Raw genomic sequence first — 20,837 nt, 5'->3', positions numbered from 1 at the left:
ATATTCTTTGGTGATTGCTGTGATGAGCTCCATATCTGGCCTTGAGACTAACTTGTGCTTCACTCACTGCTCTGGTCTGCTCTGAAAACTGTTTTGCAAGGTGTAATCAGTCAAAATGTGCCTGAAAACATTGTTCTAGGTGGGCTTATGGCTATGCTAGCTAGCTGCTGAAGATGCTGCTGTGGCAGCTGTTGCAATGCTGAAGGAAACAGTCATAATTGTGCATGAAAGCAATTTGTACCAATGATGTTACTGCAGTGCAAGCACTGTGGCTAGCAGTAAATTCTGCGTCAGTGATTTTTTTTGGCCATTTTTGCACTGTGTGTTTGGCAAAATGTGGTGTTCTCTGTTGGGAGGAACTGTGTGCTTCTGTTCTACAATGTTTTTTAAGGCAGGGTTACAAAATTTGTGCACTCTGCTTGTTTTGCCCATAGGGAACAATGGGGAATGCAAAACACCCCATCCCCCCCCCCCCGGGTAGGTCCTAGGGACCCCAACGTGTGTTAGGTGGTGCAGCATGATGGGCGCCACCACCTACCACACAACCCACAAAAGTGGGCAATTTTAAAAAAAATGTTAACCTTTCCTCAGAACCCCCACGGGATCCTATGAGGGTTTGGGGGAAAGAGTAAAGGAAAAAAATTAATCACCCGCTTTCCCATTTCTTTTGTGAGATGGGTGGTAGCTGGCACCCATCAAGCCACACCACCCAACCCACTCTGGTGACCCTGGGACCTACCGATGGGGAACAATGGGGTGATTTGAGTTCACCATTGTTCCCTATGGCTGAACAACAAACAGATTTGAATTTATTCATTGGAACACCCAACAATGGTTGCTATTTTGACAAATTGATTCAAGTATTTTGCAATTTGATTCAAGCCCAAAATCCTATTCGTGCACATCTCTAATTAAGAAAAAGTAGTTAATAACATCTATAAATGAAAACTGATAGATTCCAAAATAAAAATATATAATAGTAATAATAAACTTTGTTAGCTGCCCCATAACAAATTGTTCTCACAACACACTAAAACATCCAATAAAAACACATAACACACATCAAACCACAATTCCACCCCCCATGCAATACAAAACAATTTAAAAACATTTTTAAAAAACTATTCCTGATTTTGAAGATGTTTAGATTTTTGAATGCATTACTTGCTTTATATATTTAAAAATACTGTTTAGCTCAGAAAAATTTTCCACTTTTAACTAAGCAGAAATGAAAATTAATCACAAATTTAGAAAATAAAATACACATTCACTTCACTCAATATACAATAATCTGCTATCTTGTTATATATTAAAAGCAGGTACACTTATACTAGTAAACAATTATAAAATATATTCTTGCATCATAGCATTATTTATGCCCATGTCATATCTTCACATTTCTTTACTGGTAATCACTAGTATACTGAAATTTTACCTTCAAGATAAGCTGTTTCAAAAACAAAAGCATGAATGCTCGTAGTGATATGATTTCTTTTTGTGATGGCCGAGGACCTTCTGAAATAAATGAAAAACAAATAGTAGCTCAAATGTAATGTGGATGTCACCAAAGCATGAGTGACTGAGATCAGGTCTGACTTCTCCAAGTAAGGTCGCAGCTGGCATACCAGCCATAGCTGGTAAAGGGCACCTATGCACACCACTGCCACCTATGCCTCCAAAACAGTGTTGGGTTCAGAAGCATCCCCAAGCTGCAGACTTTGTCTTTCAGGGGAGTGTAACCCCATCCAAGACCAGATTTACCTCACTATTCAGATGATCAGTTGTACCAACCCAGAACACTTCCATCTTATCTAGATTAACTCTCAGCTTATTTGTTTATTGTATTGAAAGCCACTGAGAGGTCCAGGAGAATCAACAGAGTCATAGTCCCTTTGTCTGGTCTGCTCTGGTCTAAGCTCGGTCACATTCATTCTGAGTTTTCCACCAATGATGCTCAAGCTGTCTAACAGCCTGCTTCACTGTCAGCAACTCACCTGTATACCAGGGAGTCACTTGGACTCAGCGGGTCGGGAGAGGATGCCTAGTTGTGACTGTGTCAATTGCCCAATCCATCTCTTCATACCGGAGGAAGACAAGGGCATCAACAGGATTGCCCACTCTCTCAACAGGAAAATCTCCCAGAGTTGTCAGGAATCCATTAGGATCCATAGGCCTCTGAAGCTAATTGCCCCAACTTGAGTAAAAGCATCATCACAGATCATGACAGCCGACACAGGCCTGAACAAGTGTGCCAACACAAGCAATGAAAATTTGTATTACAATTCAATTATTTGCAAACTTCATTAGTATCACTAATTAGACTCTGCTTACCCAAACCTTTAGGAGTAATGCCACTGCTATCCGCAGGATTAACCACCCAGTAGTAGTATTTCAGTGTGTGCATTAGCTGTAATACTGTTCCTACTCTTCTTATCGTAGTGTAGATTGTAGCAGTGCCAATGAATTCAGCGGACAAATATGTATACAGTGACAGTTGCACCTGAAGAACATTATAAGCAGAATGTATTAAGATGAAAAAAACCCGGTTGCTCACTTATAACTTATGATCCAGTAGTGATCTGTTGACATACATTAGAAATGGGTTCTGCCCCTACACTAAAGACTATCGGTGTGGACTACTACAGCTCCTCTCTTAAAGCAGGAGGAAGCACCAGCACTCCAGTTCCTGGATGACTGCCAGAGCATAATCTTTTATCATCTTTGTAATAGCTATCATCTTTATAGTAGCATGTGAGTTCTATGATGTAGACTTGTACAGTACTGCAGAGTGAAGGTTCAGGAGAGTCTAATGGATGTCAATGGATCACTACCAGATCATAAATTACAGGTGAGCAACCTGTTTATCTGGTTCATGATCCGTTGACTCCATTAGAAATGGGTGTTTAGTTAGCTCCTTTAGGGGGCGGAAGCAGTAGTCACTGTAACACTCTTAAGAACTCCTTTCCCAAAATTCACCTCCACTGCAGAGCACAAGTCAACGGCATAGTGCTTTATGGGGGGCAACTCTGAAGACTAGGTTGCAACCTTACAGATGTCCTTGAATGATATGTCTGACAGATGAGCAGCTGAAGCGCTGTATTCCCTAGTTGAGTGCGTTTTTATGGATTTTGGTGACTACACGTTTTGCAACTTGTATGTCATAAGGATAAGTTCTACCAGCCAGTAGGATAACCTTTGTCTGGATAAAGCCTGGCCTTGTGATTTTCCTCTGTAGGATAAAACTATCTTTCCATCTTTCTAATCATCTTTATTCTTGAACGGTAGAAGAGAAGTGTCAAGGGCCTTTTCAAGAGAAGTTGTTGGAGTGCTCTTTAGCACTCCAGGTACCACAATATCTTGGTTTATGTGGAAATCGGTCACAACCTTTGGCAAAAATGTGATATCAGGGTGTAGTAAAACCTTATCTGGGGAAAAGCGTATGTAAGGTACATCCATCCTCAAGGCTGTTAGCTCACTCAACCTGTGGGCAGTTGTAATTGCCACTTAAAAGGTGGTCATAAGGGAGATCAGTTTCAGATTAGCGGTAGCCAGAGGCTCAAAAGGGGCAACTGTAAGAGCAGAAATATATACTCCACTTTTCCAGTGGCTGATGAGCCAGCGGATATAGGTTGGCGAGACCTTTCAAGAAGCTCTTGCAGCTGGGGTAAGAGAATACAGTCTTTTCAACCCAGCCCCACTGTTTAGCTGAGGTAGCTGCTAGGTGTACTTTAATGGAGACATTAGAAAGCAGGGAGGTCTTTAGTATAGTCAGATATAACAGGCTCTGGCGCACTGTGGCTTTCAAAGGGTGGAAGCCTTTCGAAGTTGCATAGCAACTGAACCACTTCCATTTACTTGCATATTTCTTTCTAGTTGAAGGCTTTCTTTGGTTAAGCAAGATCTTTTTTAAAAGCCTATTCTCCAGGCTGTTAAGTCTCAGCATGGGCAACTCTGGGTGCAGCACCTGCCTTCCTTCCTGTGACAGTAGATCTGGGCACTGCGGAAGCCTCTGTATGTGTGATTGGACAATCTGAGTAGCTATGGAAACCATGGCTGTTGGGGCCACCAAGGTGTTATCAGGATGCATGCAGGTGTCACAGGCAGTTACCCTCAAAGCTACGTTGTTGGGGTAGGCTGATGTTTGAACTGGGCTAGAGTCCCCTGTAGATAAATGGTGTGTTGGGCTGTTGTTGACCTCAAAATATGCTGCTTCTGAGCTTCCACTTGTTTATCACACTGGCCCTGGCTGTTTTTTTATTTTTGGATTGGTAATGCTTTTTATTGTATGGCTGGAAAGACTTTCTGAAATCCCTGTGGTCATGCTGCTTATAACTGGAATGTGGCCTGTTATAAGATTTGAATTTTGTAGTACTGTAGGACGTGGATGTGGACATAAAATTATTCACTGTGAACTTCTTTAAGTTTTTCCATAGTCTAGTCCATCTGTTCTGAGAACAAACCCTTTCCATCAAATGGTAGCCCTTCAATCTTATCTTTCATGTCATATTGAAAGGAGGCCGAAATGAGCCATGAATGACGCCTTAATGTGATTGATGTGGTCACTCACCTGGACTGAGATTGAGAAAGGTGCTTAGTCATACTTAGTAGTAGTAGTAGTGTCACAGCTGCTGATTTTCTCATGGTTTTTTTGAAACTCACTTTGAACTCCTCTGGAGTAAGATTGTCCATTTCTTGCTCCAAGATATCCCAGACAATGATTGTATTTGGCCATACAGGCTGAGTAATTGGCTATTTTTACTGATAAGCATGCAGCGGAGTAGATTTTTCTCTCAAGTATGTCTAACATTCTGCCCTCTTTATCTGCAGGACTCATGTGTCGTCTGCTCCGGATCTGGAGGAGGTAGCACAGTATAACAAGTGAATTGGGTATCAGATGTTTCAATAGGTATGTATTTTCAGCTTCTTGCACACTGTAAAGACCTTCCAATCTCTTCGACATAGGTGTGAATGTATGTGGCACTTCCCACGCACGCTGTGCCACCTTTGAAATTACTAGCAGTAGAGGTAAGGCAACTGGTTGCACCAACATTGCCTTGGCCATAAAGTTGTACATGGGATCAATGACAGCAGCTGTCTTTTTTTACGTCCCAATGCCTCTGCCATATATTTTAAATTGAACATGGTAGGCCTTCATTTCCTCAGATGGGGATACATATGAAGGTGCCACAATGTCAAGAGAGGGATCTGGGTCAACTGTCTCTGTATCCGACTAAAAATCAAAAGCGCCATTATAACTCCCAGAAGCGGCTGGAGAGGTGTCTGGCTCATAATCCCATGCAGGTAATTTCCAGGGAATGGAAGCCTCAGGCTCTGGAGGATCAATCTGTACAGCAGACAATGTCTGTTGTCTCACTCTTGTCTGAGTTTGTTTAGATGTCATCACGAGTTTAGGCAGATGGAGAGGCAGCTCCATCTGGGTTTGAGTACCTGCCACAGCAGTTACAACCTTCCTATCTCAGGCACAGAAGCATTACCTGCAGCCAGTGTCCACACCCGAAGAGCCTGGGAGTATGCAGTTTTCAGTGGATTGTCTCCCAAACATGGACTTCCATGACCTGTCTTCCTGATAACCATACGCTAGCCTCAGAGAATCCTGGGCAAAACCACACGGTTGGTAGTGGAAGGTGTATGGTGCAAGAAGCCGCTGGTATGTCAACTAATTGTAGTAGACAGATGCGCAACAGTAAGTGCATAGCACAAAGTTGGATATTGTTGAAAAGCAGATGGGTCTGACAGAGCTCAAGGCAATGAATGGGATTTATGCTCTGCAGACTGTGGGAATGCCCTAAAGGTTGAAGGGGTAGTATTATTGGAATCCAATGTAGAAAGCAAAGATTGTGCTGTGTTGCGGTCCAAAGTTCCATCACCTTCTGCATCCGCTGAGTCAGCATCTTCAGTCCCGAACGTGATCAGAATCTGACAACGTGGGGTCACTGTTTCCATCAAAATCGGCATGTTGAGCATCAAGGGTAGCTCTTTCACTGTCCGTATAGATGGAGATTTCATTGGTGTCTGTGCTGGGGAAAGAAAGGCCATTCTCTGAGCTGACACAGGCCTTGATATGGAGAGAGTAGGATTCGGTGTCTAAGGCAGCACAGTAGTTGAATGCATCTACGTCGACTCTCTTGATGTCGATGCTGTCGAAGTCACCCTTGATGTCGATTTGTTCATTGCTGAAGTCGAGGCTAGCTGCGTCGATGTAGACAGTTCTGGAGCTGAAGAGCTCGGTGTCAGCGGTCTCATCACCGACATTATTACAACATCTTGTGCCGATGAAGGAGAATGAGTATCCCTGATGTCAACACTTTCTTCTTCTTTTTGGCAGACTCTGATGCTTCCATCATTTTGTCTCCATGCCTCTCTGGCAGTTTGGTAGACTTAAACACAGGTCTCGAGGGTTTAGACTGCACTGAAGTCTCAGCACTTGAGCCAGATGGTTTAGAAGACAATTTTGCCCACTCCTTAGATGGACCCGGGCGGCTCAAGACATCATCATAAACTGCAGCCCAGAAATGAAGCTCCCTATTACGATGGTTTGCTTTGAGAAAGACTGGCAAACTCTACATGAAGTAGTTTGGTGGGCTTCTCCAAGGAATATTAAGCACAAGTCATGCCCATCTTGAGAGGGCAGCTAAGCATTACATGCAGTACAACTTTTAAAAGTTTTTTGTCCTATTTTTTGTCTGACCATTTAGGGTTATCCATATCCATCATCAGTTGTTCCGATGGCAGTTAGCCAAGTAATCCGTCATCTCAGTTAGTCCATTAACAAGTCAAAACATAGTCTTAAGCAATCCAAAGTGCAATAGCCAATTAATCAGTCCGATAAATATTTTTCTCTTTCAAGAACTCACAAAGAAAAAGGAACTAATACGAAGGAGCCACAGTGACCGAGGAACCAATCACTACAGTGGTCGCAAAGGAACTTACAGTGAGGGAAATAAGTATTTGATCCCCTGCTGATTTTGTCTGTTTGCCCTCTGACACAGAAATGACCAGGCTATAATTGGAATGGTAGGTTTATTGTAGCTGTGAGAGACAGAATAATAACAAACAAACCCTCAAAAGCCCAGTGCCCAAAAGTCAGCGATGGATTTGCATTGTAGTGAGGGAAATGATCCCTTCACAAAAGATGTCTTAGTACTTGGTGGCAAAACCCTTGTTGGCAATCACAGAGGTCAGACGTTTCTTGTAGTTGGCCACCAGGTTTGCACACAACCCAGGAGGGATGTTGTCCCACTCCTCTTTGCAGATCCTCTCCAAGTCAGAAAGGTTTCGAGGCTGATGTTTGGCAACCCGAACCTTCAGCTCCCTCCACAGATTTTCTATGGGATTAAGGTCTGGAGACTGGCTGGGCCACTCCAGGACCTTCATGTGCTTCTTCTTGAGCCACTCCTTTGTTGCCTTGGCTGTGTGTTTTGGGTCATTGTCATGCTGGAATACCCATCCACGACCCATTCTCAATGCCCTGGCTGAGGGAAGGAGGTGCTTACCCAAGATCTGACGGTACATGGTCCCGTCCATTGTCCCTTCGATGCGGTGAAGGTGTCCTGTCCCCTTAGCAGAAAAACACCCCCAAAGCATCATGTGTCCACCTCCATGTTTGACAGTGGGGATGGTGTTCTTGGGCTCATAGGCAGCATTCCTCCTCCTCCACACACGGCAAGTTGAGTTGATGCCAAAGAGCTCAATTTTGGTCTCATCTGACCACAACACTTTCGCCCAGTTCTCCTCTGGATCATTCAGATGTGCATTGGCAAACTGCAGACGGGCCTGTACACGTGCTGCCTTGAGCAGGGGGACCTTGCGGGCACTGCAAGATTTCAGTCCTTCACGGCGTAGTGTGTTACCAATTGTTTTCTTGGTGACTATGGTTCCAGCTGCCCTGAGATCATTGACAAGTTCCCCCCGTGTAGTTCTGGGCTGCTTTGTCACCGTTCTCATGATCATTGCAACTCCATGAGGTGAGATCTTGCATGGAGCCCCAGACCGAGGGAGATTGACAGTTATTTTGTGTTTCTTCCATTTGCGAGTTATCGTGCCAACTGTAGTCACCTTCTCACCAAGCTGCTTGGCGATAGTCTTGTAGCGCAGTCCAGCCTTGTGCAGGTCTACAACCTTGTCCCTGACATCCTTCGACAGCTCTTTGGTCTTGGGCATGGTGGTGAGTTTGGAAGCTGAGAGATTGCTTGCTTCTATGGACAGGTGTCTTTTATACAGGTACTGTAACAAGCTGGGATTAGGAGCACTCCCTTACAGAGGGTGTTCCTCATCTCAGTTTGTCACCTGCATATGGTGAAAAGACAGCTGGGAGCCTGAAATCTTGCTGGTTGATAGGGGATCGAATACTTATTTCCCTCACTACAATGTAAATCCATCACTGACTTTTGGGCACTGGGCTTTTGAGGGTTTGTTTGTTGTTATTCTGTCTCTCACAGCTACAATAAACCTACCATTCCAATTATAGCCTGGTCATTTCTGTGTCAGAGGGCAAACGGACAAATCAGCAGGGGATCAAATACTTATTTCCCTCACTGTAAGTGCTGGCGCTTCCTTCTGCGAGTCACTTGGGGCAAGGCGCAAGCACTGAGAGGAGCCATGGTGGCCCACACCAATAGGCTTCAGTGCAGGTGCAGAACCCATTTCTAATGGATTCAATGGATCATGAACCAGATAACCCAATTCCCAATATTAATGTTAAGTGAAAAACAGATTGTATAACAGACTGTAAAACATAAATGAAGGAGAGAGAGATTTTATTTCTATTCTCAAGTGTACTGATTTGATTTCTGTTCTCTTTGCGTAATGAATATCAAATTCCTTTGTTTCTATAATAAACCCCCAAGTAAATCCATTGTGCAAAAATAAATATATTCTAACTTTGAATGGTTAAAAAAAACAAGCATTCCCCACAAACCAAGCCATGTTTATGTACAAGGAAGAAACCCCAGAGCCCTCAATTGTAGCACATTCCCCCCCCTCACATTTTGAGTCAAGGTATTTGTGAGCATATGGGTAGGGACAGCTAGATTACACAGCACCATGAACCCATATAATGAGGCACCAGGACCGTAAGCTGGAGCATCTTGCACAGCAAAGCATTCTACCTACCCAGGTTGGTCACTGGTTCTCCTATGCAGGAAGTAGGGATGTGCAAACCGGTACATGGTTTTGGTTCGAGGGGTTCGATGGCTCGAGGTCAAACTGAACCCCATTGCCATTCATCCCAAACCGGACAAAACCACCCCCGAAGTTTGCTAACCCCACCCCCAAACCGAAAATTTAAAAAATGTTTTTTAAATTTTTTTTGTTTTTACCTTGTACTTCCCTCAGGGGAGTTCCTGGAGGTGGCGGCGGGTCCGTGGAGGTTGCCCCTCCCCCACCAGCTACCAGTGTTTCCCTACATGAACCTGTTGAGTGCCTAGACACCAAAGGAAACCCTACTACAGTCTGCTTTCAAATGCGCTCCTGGGGCTTGTTCATAGCAATCCATTCCGGTCCATGCAGACTGCAGAGCCCAATCATGCAGGCACGCCCAAAATGGCTGCATGCAGCCCGGTGCCAGAAGGAGGCTGAAAAGCAGCTGAATAGTGGGCAAGCTGGCTGGAGGGGGGCATAAGTAAAGCCGGCAGGGGGGGACCTCTGCAGACCCCCAGCCGCCTCTAGGAACTCCCCCAAGGGGAGTACAAGGTAAAAACAAAAAATAATTTTTTTAAAAACCGACAACTGCAAAACATTCAACACCCCCCCCCTCCGAACCGAACCGAACCGAACTGGGGGGGGGTTTCAACAGGGTGCCGGACTGAACTGGCCCGGTTGGGTTTGAGTCTGGTCCAGACTCGAACCGAACCAGGCCTGCTGGTTCCGTGCACATCCCTAGCAGGAAGAGCTATAAGAGGTTTCCTATTTGGTCTGGGACTTTGAGTGGGCAACAGTTGTCTCCCAGCTCTGACTCTACAGCTCACCAAACTTGCATTCCTGGCTGGAACTGGAACTCTCTCTATTTCCATAAGATTTGGACTGGGGAAAGTGAAAATACCATATGCTGTATTGTATCAGAGGTGTGCCTTAGTTTGTTGCCTGCTGGAGTACTAGTGCAAGACTTTGGCTGAATTCAGACGTAACCCCAAACACTTTGGTTTATACAAACCATGATTTGCCAGGTTTGGACAAAAACAGGAAGTGTAATTTACTGCAATCCAAGAATAGAAACTTCTGATGTGCTCTGTTTCTGAGTATGCACAGAGAAAGGGAGAAGGGAAGGAAGCATGCAAGCTCAAGGCTCAAGATTGCTCATAATGTCAAATCATGGTTTAGCATTACGTTTGAATGATACCATTGCTGTGAATCTCAGAAGAATATTGTTTCTTGTACTGCATATGTATCAATTTCAGCATTGCACTTATTGTTGGAGTACTCTGACAATTCTGAAATACCCATGAGTTACACAGCGAGGTCCAATATACACTCGTAAATTCAACTTGGATTATGTATCCTAGTTTGAGCTGGATACAAATGTGGTGATGGAACAAAACACCCACAGCACTACATTCTGGGATGCAAGCTCCTACTGTGAGGAAAATGTTTTGTTACATGTTTGATTAGTAAAATATAAAAATGCTCCCCTTTCAGACTTTTCTTGTAACTAGGGTCATATGTACCAAATCTTAGCTTTCCAGGATATCTTCATTCTTTTGCAGAATAGTTTTTATTTCCCATTTTGAGGCCTGTGGGCAACACTGAGACCTATTCCATGACTAAGCAACACTGAAATCAATGAGAATAGTCATGACTAACAACTCTCATTAATTTTATTGGGGCTCGGTCATGAGTAACAGTCTGGATGTTGCCCACTATATGCAAATGTACGATTTTCAGAATTTTCAAGTAATTAAAGTTTTCTAGTAACCAGTTGGGCAACACATGTACCAATTTGCAGCTTTCTAGCTAAAAAATCAGTACCCTGGAAATCCCTAAGAGACAGCAAGTCAGTCATTGCCAAGAACCTTTACATATATTGTGCTTATACTGAATTTTATAAAATGTAGCTATCCCAGAATAGGTATTTTAAAATATTTTTATATCTTCATTACACAGGTTTGGTGAGACAATGGTGAAAATATAAAGTTAAAACATTTGCTTATTTTAACACCAACTTGGGGTGTTGATTAAAACAAGCGGTATAAAGCAAGTTTAGTTTAGTAGCAATATATACTACATTGTACCTTTGGAGGTACACAGTACTGAGTGAGTATATTTATTTATTTATTTACTTACTTACTTACAAACAGCACACTGACCTTTGCAGGGGTATGTATCCAAATAGCAGGGTTGAAAAGGATATGATCACATAATTGCTTTAGTAAAGGTGCTCCATGTGAGAGTCCATCCAGATATTTTGCAAAAGACAAGAATTGTTCCAGCACAGCTCTTGTTATATGAATTCTGGATGACTGGTGGGGGAGGATAAAAGATAAAATTAAAACATATTGTCTGCTTTAAAAAAAAAAAGTTATAGCACATCTTTCCCTTCCAGTCTAAAGGCATTTACAGTGGTGAATAATCCCATAATAAAAAACATTAGCTCAGTTAAAACTAACAGGAACAGCCCAAATTGATGAGTTGCCCATTCATCAATTCAGCAACTGAAGGAGAGTCGCAAACAGCATTAAAACCTACAGAACTTTAAGAAGCTTGACAGAATAAATATAAATAAATATGTTTCTAACTAGTGACAGATGAAAGAGCCAGCTAGGTCTCTGGCAGAATGGAGCTCCACTTGCTAGGTGCCAAGATATAACAACATAAGAACAGCCCTGCTGGATCAGGCCCAATGCCTATCTAGTCCAGCATCCTGGACAGGCAAAGGGAAAGCATGCCCCCTCTCCTGCTGTTGCTCCCCTGCAACTGGTATTTAGAGACATCCTGCCTCTGAACCTGGAGGTAGTTTATAACCATCAAGTAGCCATTGTTGGACCTGTTCTCCATGAATTTGTCTAAGCCCCATTTATAGTAATCCAAGTTGGCAACCATCACCACATCCCATGGCAGAGAATTACATATATTATGCTGAATGTTATACAGATTAGTTCAGCAAAAGCATTAATTCTTGCATTTGAAGCCATCTTGACATTCAATTAAGATAGTACAGGTGGATCTTGTCACACACAGTTCAAACACACGTGGTTTTGCATATCCACAGTTAGGCAATGAAGACCCAACTTTGGTATATGTGGTTTTAAAAGGGTTAAAATCTGCATATCTAGGTAGCTAGCTGGAAATGACCTCCAAGGTAATTTTGCTGAAAGAAGCCATTTTGTGGCTCTTTCTTGGAAAACAGCCCCCCCTCATTATTTTTTGCAGGAAAATGGCATAAATGGAGCTCGGAGGGACAATGCTGGACATCTGGTGATGTGTGCAACATAGCACGGTATGTTACTACTTTAATCTCTGCCTTTCTAAGCTTTTAAAAGGCTCTTTCCCCATCTAATTCACCTTCATTCCCATTGCCTCAATGTCTTGTTATCCGCGGTTCCATTATCCAAGGCTGTAGATGAGAACGGAACCCCCATGGGAAACAAGACTCACCTGTACTACTAACATTAGTACTACTTACCTTTTCAAGAAGATAGCCAATAACTAAGAATCCTTTTCCCCCCAGCATTTGTTCTTGCATGGCTACTGAGCTCTTAAGAAGTTCCACCAGGAAAGCCAAAAGGGTAGCACTGCATTTAAAGCACAAGCACCAATCAGATTTAAAGTATTCTGGATTTAAGTTATGTTTGTTATGTTACTACAATCAGAACAAAACTTCAGCAAAACATCCTGCAAGAGGCACTCTTTTGACTATTTTGCAATATTACAATCACACTCAAATTGATTCATCCTGGTCAATATCCATTTTGACCAGTACTGCTTCAGATTTAAATGGTCCACTTAAATACATCATGCTGCAGACATCCAAGCAAATAGTTTATACGAATTTAACTCCAGAACATTAGTTATGTCTAGTTTCTAGCCACTGCTACTTCGCCCACAAAAAAATCCTGCTTGGAGATCATTCTGTATAATCTCACCAGAGGTAATAAGAAGAATTAGACTAAGAATTGGTTAATACAGAATGGGGATAAAGCACAGGAATCGAGATCTGACAAGTCAATTCTGTCAAATGTAAAATGGCATGGAACAAGAATCAGTGTCATGTTTACAGCTGGCAGAGAGGTGGGAGAGAGAAGGCAATAGTCTGCCATTAGCAGGAAGGGTACTCTGTGGCTTGGTTTATATGAAATGGCAAAGCCATTGGCTACTCCATCCCCATCCCCTCCATCCCCTTTCTGGTTGAGGCAAACCATAGTTTTTATTTACATTTGGAATGGCAAACCATCATAAACCATATTTTGGTTTCCTATACTTGTTTGTGCAAACATTAGTTCATATGATTCGGATGTACAGCAAACTTTGGTTTGCCTCAGCCCCCTCAGTGGTGGGGGCAGTAAGCTGGAGCAGGCAAAGAGAGAAGGGCACATGCAAACCTGAGGCATGGGCCTGACAGTCAAAGCAACAGAGAGATTTAGGTGAATTTGGAAGAAAAATAAATTCAAATTTCAAAAGGAACTCGATTTAGAAAAATCCAAACTAAAGCTTATAAGAAAAGGTTTATTCTAATCCAAGAGTGACTGATGGCTGGAATACCATGGGAAAAATAATTATCTAAAAGCAATAGAAAGCATATAATGGTATTGAGCCTTGGCTAATGCAAAAAGAAAAAAGTATTACAGTGGAAACGAAAGACTGACAAGCATATTTAAATAAGTGAACTTCTATTGAAAATGGAATGCATTAGTATTTTCCAAGAGCTTTTTCCCTTTAAAATTGAGACATGTTTGGATGTATAATTACAAGGTTCTCTCCACCGCAAGTTTCCACAAATAAGCATCGATATGCATATTTATGGAAACAAACTAAATATATATATAAAAAATAAACTGGCTTTCTATAAAATGTGCACTGCCACCAATAAACATTATCTTATGTGACTATAAAAAGTCAATGTAAGATGTTTATTAGTTATATATGGATTTCATCCCCCTCACCTTTAAAATCCTTATTTTACAGGATAAGTAAGATAACTGAGATGTTCCCTTGGAAATGAACATATCTTGAAAAAATTTGTTTAAATCAACCAATCTATACTAGTGTGTGTGCATGGGTGGGTGGGCTGCATTCTCAAATTACAATTCTAAAAATACAGATTCTCATAGGAAAGCTGAATTGGCACACCATGTTTGTATGTTTGATTGTCTTACAAAAATACATATATCAATGTGTGCCCAAGGATATGTAAGTGTACATATGTATTACACAACATCTCAGCCAATGTAAATATTCACAGTGATACCGAGGCCTGTGTAAGCAAGACAATGGAATAATGGAGAGATGGCTAATAATGTATCAGTTTCCCCCACCACACCCATTTGCTCTTTAAAAAACAATGATACACAATATATTTGCAGAATTTGTATCCCACCTCTGGGTATTCTACAAAACCAATATAAAATACAAGAAGTCCTGGTAAGAACTGATCTGCCTACTTTCCTTTCACTATAATCTTAATAATTACCATCTTCACAAGTTGACCCACTTCTGCCTCAAACAGTCACACATCCGTCATCTTGAACTGGGCTGGATGACATCATCACAAATTACGCCACTGAGGTGTCCCTATGTGTCCTTACAACTATAACAAATCTGGTTCAAAGCAGTTAGGCAGTTCACAAGTTAGCCTAGTTATACCTCCAACATTCACATTTCTGTCATCTTGAACTGGGGTGGATGCCATAATCACAGACTACAACGTTGAGGTGTCCCTATGTGTCCCTACAACTGTACCAAATTTGGTCCAAATCGATCCAGGCATTTCGAAGTTGATAGGGACACACACACACTTGGGTGATCTCATAAGTGTAGGCTAATAAAAACAACAATACTATTTCATTATTACATTTTCTATCCTGCCCATTTTCCAAGGAGCTTGGAGTAGAATACAAATTTCTCCCAATTTAATCCTCACTTCAACCCTGAGAGACTGGTTGTGCCCTTAGTTGAACCTGACAAGATAGCAAGAGAGCCACTATCAGATCAATCTTTGCCGGGGGAGGGAGGGAGAAAAGAAAAGAAAAAAGGGCTAAATGTAGCTGGGGGAGAGGGAAAAGAACCCTTCCCCCTGCATCAGTTTCTTGATTTAAATCTCTCTCTCTCTCTCTCTCTCTCTCTCACACACACACACACACACTCCAGAGTTGCCACCTGCAACCCACAGGGGAACACAAAACAGGCCTTTATGTTTAACAGAACTCCTAAACATGACATCCCTAACACACAATTAATAGAAATCCTAAATAATGCATTCCTAACCAATGCTGACAGAAAGTATCACTTCTAGTTCTCCATTATTTGTGCAATGCTAGTACAGGGAGACTAAGGAATAGGTAATATGTTATGAATATTGTTAAGAAAATGTACAGAGTTCAGAGTTCCTATTTTTTCTTGGAGCAACTTTATGTTTGTATTGTTATTCATCAAGCCATCAATCTTTAAATTTTATACATTTTCACAGAAGTCAAGTGTTTAACTGGACATTTATTTCATTTTCCCAGTTATACAAGTACTTTACAACTCTTGTTCATACTCTTATTTGTAACTGTGATCTTTTCCACATTAGTTTCTCCTGAAACTTTTCTATCACATAAATGCTGCATCAAATTCTATTATCTATACAAAAATAGAAATCACAATATAAATTGAACTAGCTTTCAGGAATCCTAATTTCTAATCTCAGTTTTTGTATCAATCAACTATATTACCTTTGTCAAGTCATTTATTTAAAATACATTACACCACAGTCTCTGCAATGAGCACAGAACCAAAAGCTACGTTAAATACAATAAACTAAACCATAAACACAAACATCGACTCAGTAACACATATCAACAATCATGATAGCATAAGACAAAGAAATGACTTGCATCAAATCCCGCATGCTAGGTTGGATCCAGGGAAGTATGAGTGGAGCTGTTCTCATGTAATAGGGCTTTATCACCTTTTCCTTCCCACTGCAGATTTGTTTGAGCAGAAATACCTTTCTGCCCAAGCAAGTCACCTTTGGAGTCAATCAGCAGATGCCTCTGGAAAGCCCACTAACAGAGCATGAAAGTAATGGTCATAGCTGTTTATTTTCTGCACGGGGTACTCAGAACAACAAGTCTCTGAACACAGAGGTTCCATTTAGCTGTCATGGCTAATCACAGCTGATAGATGTATTAAGCATGAATGTGTCTAATCCTTTTTTAGAGTCATATAGTCATGAATTCTGTAAGTTAATTATGCATATGCAATTGTAAAGTATCAGGAAGAGTTGTATTAGAAAATAGGAAAGGTTCCTTATATGTACTCTCTACAATGTTCATCATCTGTTAATTTTATATCACTCTCTCCCCGACACACACTCTTTTTCTACTCTGCTCCAACACCTGAAAACATCAACACCTGAAAAATTAATTTCAAAGTGTAGGGGCCTCCAAATGTAATTATGTTCTCTGAAATCTGTCAAATGAAACAAATTGTAGGATTTTTGCAACCTCCCCCCCCAAAAAGATCAAATTAAATCATTTCAATTTCAGCTCTAAATATTAGCTATTTCTAAAGTAAATACACTATTGGACAGCACACAGATGTCAAATAGGGAAGATTTGTTTATAAAAACATTTATGAAGATAGTTTTTATTGTACAGAAATAAAAAGGAGACACACCTGGATCCATCTAAGCATGATCACCACTTGATCATGATCATAATCTATGAATGGTTATTATCATGACTACTGCAGCAATTTACATGGTCCTTTCCAAAGTAATATCAACAAAGACAAAGACACACACAAACACACAAAACTTGCAACCTAAATTCTGACAGGAGGGAAGACCAAAGGGAAAGGGAAAGATAAGAATAGTAGGGCTGAATATGAGCAAGTATGGTGGCATATAGAAAGTCTTCATTTTAGTTGGGGATCATAATGTGTTTCTCAAAAAGAAAGCTTTTGAGGGTAATTTGAGGAGAGAGAAAAGGCACCATGGAATGGATATAATACATGCCTGACTTGAGTTTCAAAAGCATTGCAGCATTTATATTTCAGTTCAGGACTCTTTAAAGGAACATGAATTAAACTTATGAGTTTTTCCGTGAACACAGCCCCTATTTTAGTATTCAGAAAGAGCCACTGAACTATTCAAGATCATCCATCAGTTGTACTGGATTCAGGATTCTTTTTTCTTCATTCCTAACCTACTTCTCAATATGCAAAACATTCTACAAGCACTAGTCAGGCAAGCTCTAACCAAAATTCTAAGAGATCACATGACAAAGTGTAGATCCACCCCCATGTGGCCATTCCAAGTAAGAGGACTTTCAGGACTTAAACTTATTCCACTTAAACCTTTTTAAATAGGTTACTTCTTGAACAGAGGGGAATTAACATGTATGAGAAGGTCATCTTTCAAGATGATTTTTCAAACAGAATTCAACTTACCAGAAACTAAACTGCATCGGACTGCTGCAGGGTTCACATTACACTTGCAAAATGCTGTGCACTGCCATACAAAATTTCTTTCCATTGCTGCCTATTTCCAATTCCCCTAGACACAAAGGCAAATATAAAAGGATACTTCAGCCCATTCCTATATCTCCTCTATACCATGTCCCATCTAGAAAATAATAGTATGTTTGTAAAGTAGTAACAATAAACAAATGCTACATGAGCCTGTTCACAAGTAGTAGTGACAGACAAGCTCCCCACAACCTCGACGTGTAATTAACATTTTCCAAGCTCTTTGAGAACTCTCAGAAAAACCTGGGATCTTTGCAAGAGATTTCCAACAAAGTCTTTAAACAGAAAGATCAGGGGAGCTAACCCTCAGATGTTCCTGCTACTCTTCCAACAATTAAATTTATTTTCATAGAATAAACTGGAAGCAGGGAGTACTGCTGTAGGCAGGAAATGCCTTGCTAGACTGAAACAGAACATGTACAGAACTGTTCAGACCTTAAGAATGAGGCCCTCAAGGTCTTTCACCAGCCAAGCTTTTCCCAAGGGTAAGGTGGTTAGGAAAATAGGGGAGACTAACAGGGAGGTAACTCATTAGGAGCTGGGCCCGGCCTTCAGACAGGATTTGGGAATGGCTCATAATGCAACTGAGATTCCGAAACACCCCACTTTTAGATTTTCTGCCACTTCTAATTAGCAGTATTACAATCGTTGTGGCTTACTTTTGATAATCTCTGGCACAAATTGTGGATCTGGCAATTTTTTTCAAAAGTACCCCAGGATAAAATGATCATCATGGAAATGGCCAAATATTTAAATGAGAGTAACTTTACTACTCCTAGAATCAGGACACTCTACTGCTCCCAGCCTACAACTAAAATATCAAAATTATGTTCAACTTGACTACTTCAACATGACAAAAAGGCTTCATGCTTAGTATCCCGCTCATTCAACAACACCAAAACCAAGAGGAACTGAATAAAACTGATTGGCAAGAGATTTAAGATAGACAAAGAAAGTATTTCTTCACACAGTGTATAATTAATCTATGGAATTCACTGCCACAAGATATGGTAATGGCCATTAGCTTAGATGGCTTTAAAAGGGAATTATACAATTCTTTCTTTTGATTATTACTAGCCATGATAGGTGCATGCTATGTCCAAGTTCAGAATTACAGCTGCAGATGAGCAATGTCGGCAAATTCATCTTCTGCTTGTGGGCTTCCTAGAGGCATCTGGTGGGCCACTGTACGAAACAGGATACTAGACTAGACAGGTCTCGGCCTGATCTGATCTCTTCTTATGTAAAAATCCTTGTTGAACAGGTTTCAATATCATTCTCCTTCCTAATAACTAGAAGGACTTTGACAAATCTAATTATATAATAATAATAGAATGGATGCAAATAACTGAGCACAGAACAAAAAAGCCCAATTGCTGTTCAGCAAACACTTACACAAATGGCATAGCCAAGTCTCCGTTCTCAAGGAACTTACAATCTAGAATAAGCAGTAGGAAACGGAGAGAGGGACAAGAAGTAGCGAAAGAACATATGCAAATACCATTCTACAGACATAACCCTCATTCCTAACTGCAACTGAGCTTTAACAGCATAAAGCAAAGAGCCCATAAAAAAATAGGAGGGACTCAAAAGGGGGTAGCACCATATGCAGTTTCCAGGAGCAGGGGATAGCACAGGAGAACATGTGCACTCATATAAGGAAGTAGGTGAGGTGATAGACTTGAAAGTCCACATCACTTCTATTTGTACAAATGAAAGAACCTATTTGGATTTAGTTTCGCTTTTTTCCCCAACACACAAGGGCATACCAAGGTAATCTGGGCCCAGCTGCGAGGCCCCCCCCCACAAAAAAACAACCTTTGGGGGGCCCGCCCCACCAAACCTCTGCTGTTTTGTTTTTTGTTTTTTTAATTCTTACTGCAGCAGAGGGGTGACTCTGGGGGTGGGGGGAGCGGAGTAGTCCTTCTCCCTTCTAACCCCCTCCCCCTGGCGGCCGCAGGGACTGGAGCAATGTTGGCCCCTTCCACTCGGGCCAATGTCTTGAACAAACTCCAAGGTGTGCCTGCACAACTGAGATCGTCGCAAGCCTGTGATGTCATGGGCTTGCGACGATCTCTAAACTGCACAGGCGCGCCTCACAGTTTGTTAAAGATGATGGCCCCAATGGATGTGACCATCGCTCCGGTCTCTCCCCTGCTGGGGGGAGGAGAGGGAGAAGGACTGCTTTACTCCCCCCACAGCCATGGTAACAATAATAATAATAATTTTTAAAAAACAGCGGAGGTTTGGCAGGCGTGGGTTGGCTGCTGGAGGCCCCTGGACCTTGGAGGACCGGACCGGGTCCCCAAGGTCTGGGGGCTAGTGTGCCTATGCCAGCACATACTAGCTAAAAGTGTTCAGCAGCTCTTTCATAAATAGAAGATGTCTTCTATATGTGGACAGCAACTCTTGAGCTAATCCTATATATCTTTACATTTATTTCTCTGCCTTGACACTATCTTAAAGTTGCAGAATAACAATTCATATTTGGGTAGTAGATTGAAGGTTTTAGGACAATAATGAGCAGCTGGTTTAGAATCAAAAGTCTGTAACAAATTGGATTTTTTGGTGATTTTCCCAATACAAGAACTACTTCTACTCCCACCATCGGCACTACTGAGATCTAAAGAAACACTCTTAGTAAAGGGAGATATGTTTAGTAAAGGCAGATATGTTTATTAACTTCACAGAATGCAACACCTGCAACCCTAATCCTCCCTCCTCCAAGATCATTACTATAAGCTATATCATTACTATATAGCTATATACTATAAGCTATATATACTATAAGCTATATCATTACTATATAGGCCTGTAGCCAATATTCCCTTACTGGGCTTGAGTGTGTAATAGCTGACCAGCAACAGACACTCTTGGAGGAAACAGATTATCTAGATCAATTTCAGTCAGGCTTCAGGCCTGGCTTTGGAAAAGAAACTGCTTTTGTCTCCAAAAGGGCGACCTCTATCAAGAGAGAGGGAGACAGGGGGAGCGCAACATGGTTAATTCTCTTGGACCTCTCAGTGGCGTTCAGTACCATTGACCATGGTATCCTTTTGGACGCACTGGACAAATTGGGTGTGAGAGGCACTGCTTGGAGGCTGTTTCACTCCTGCCTCAAAGCCAGTTTCCAAAAGGTAGTGTTGGGGGATTAC

At 41.6% G+C, this 20,837-nt stretch overlaps 1 protein-coding gene across 11 annotated transcripts in view; it reads right to left on the bottom strand.

The window, feature by feature from the left end:
- NBEA (neurobeachin) overlaps nt 1-20,837 on the bottom strand; it is a 670,094-nt gene that overhangs the window by 540,713 nt on the left and 108,544 nt on the right. For all 11 annotated transcript variants that reach the window (XM_053311836.1, XM_053311837.1, XM_053311835.1 and 8 more), the window contains 4 exons: nt 12,638-12,746; nt 11,322-11,474; nt 2,332-2,500; nt 1,436-1,515 (listed from right to left, as the gene is read on the bottom strand). In XM_053311836.1, the coding sequence (XP_053167811.1) occupies nt 1,436-1,515; nt 2,332-2,500; nt 11,322-11,474; nt 12,638-12,746 (511 nt within the window). The remainder of the gene's footprint in view (nt 1-1,435; nt 1,516-2,331; nt 2,501-11,321; nt 11,475-12,637; nt 12,747-20,837) is intronic.

Source organism: Hemicordylus capensis, chromosome 3 (assembly GCF_027244095.1).
Source record: "Hemicordylus capensis ecotype Gifberg chromosome 3, rHemCap1.1.pri, whole genome shotgun sequence".
NCBI classification, from domain to species: domain Eukaryota; kingdom Metazoa; phylum Chordata; class Lepidosauria; order Squamata; family Cordylidae; genus Hemicordylus; species Hemicordylus capensis.
This window is presented reverse-complemented; position numbering and strand designations above follow the sequence as displayed.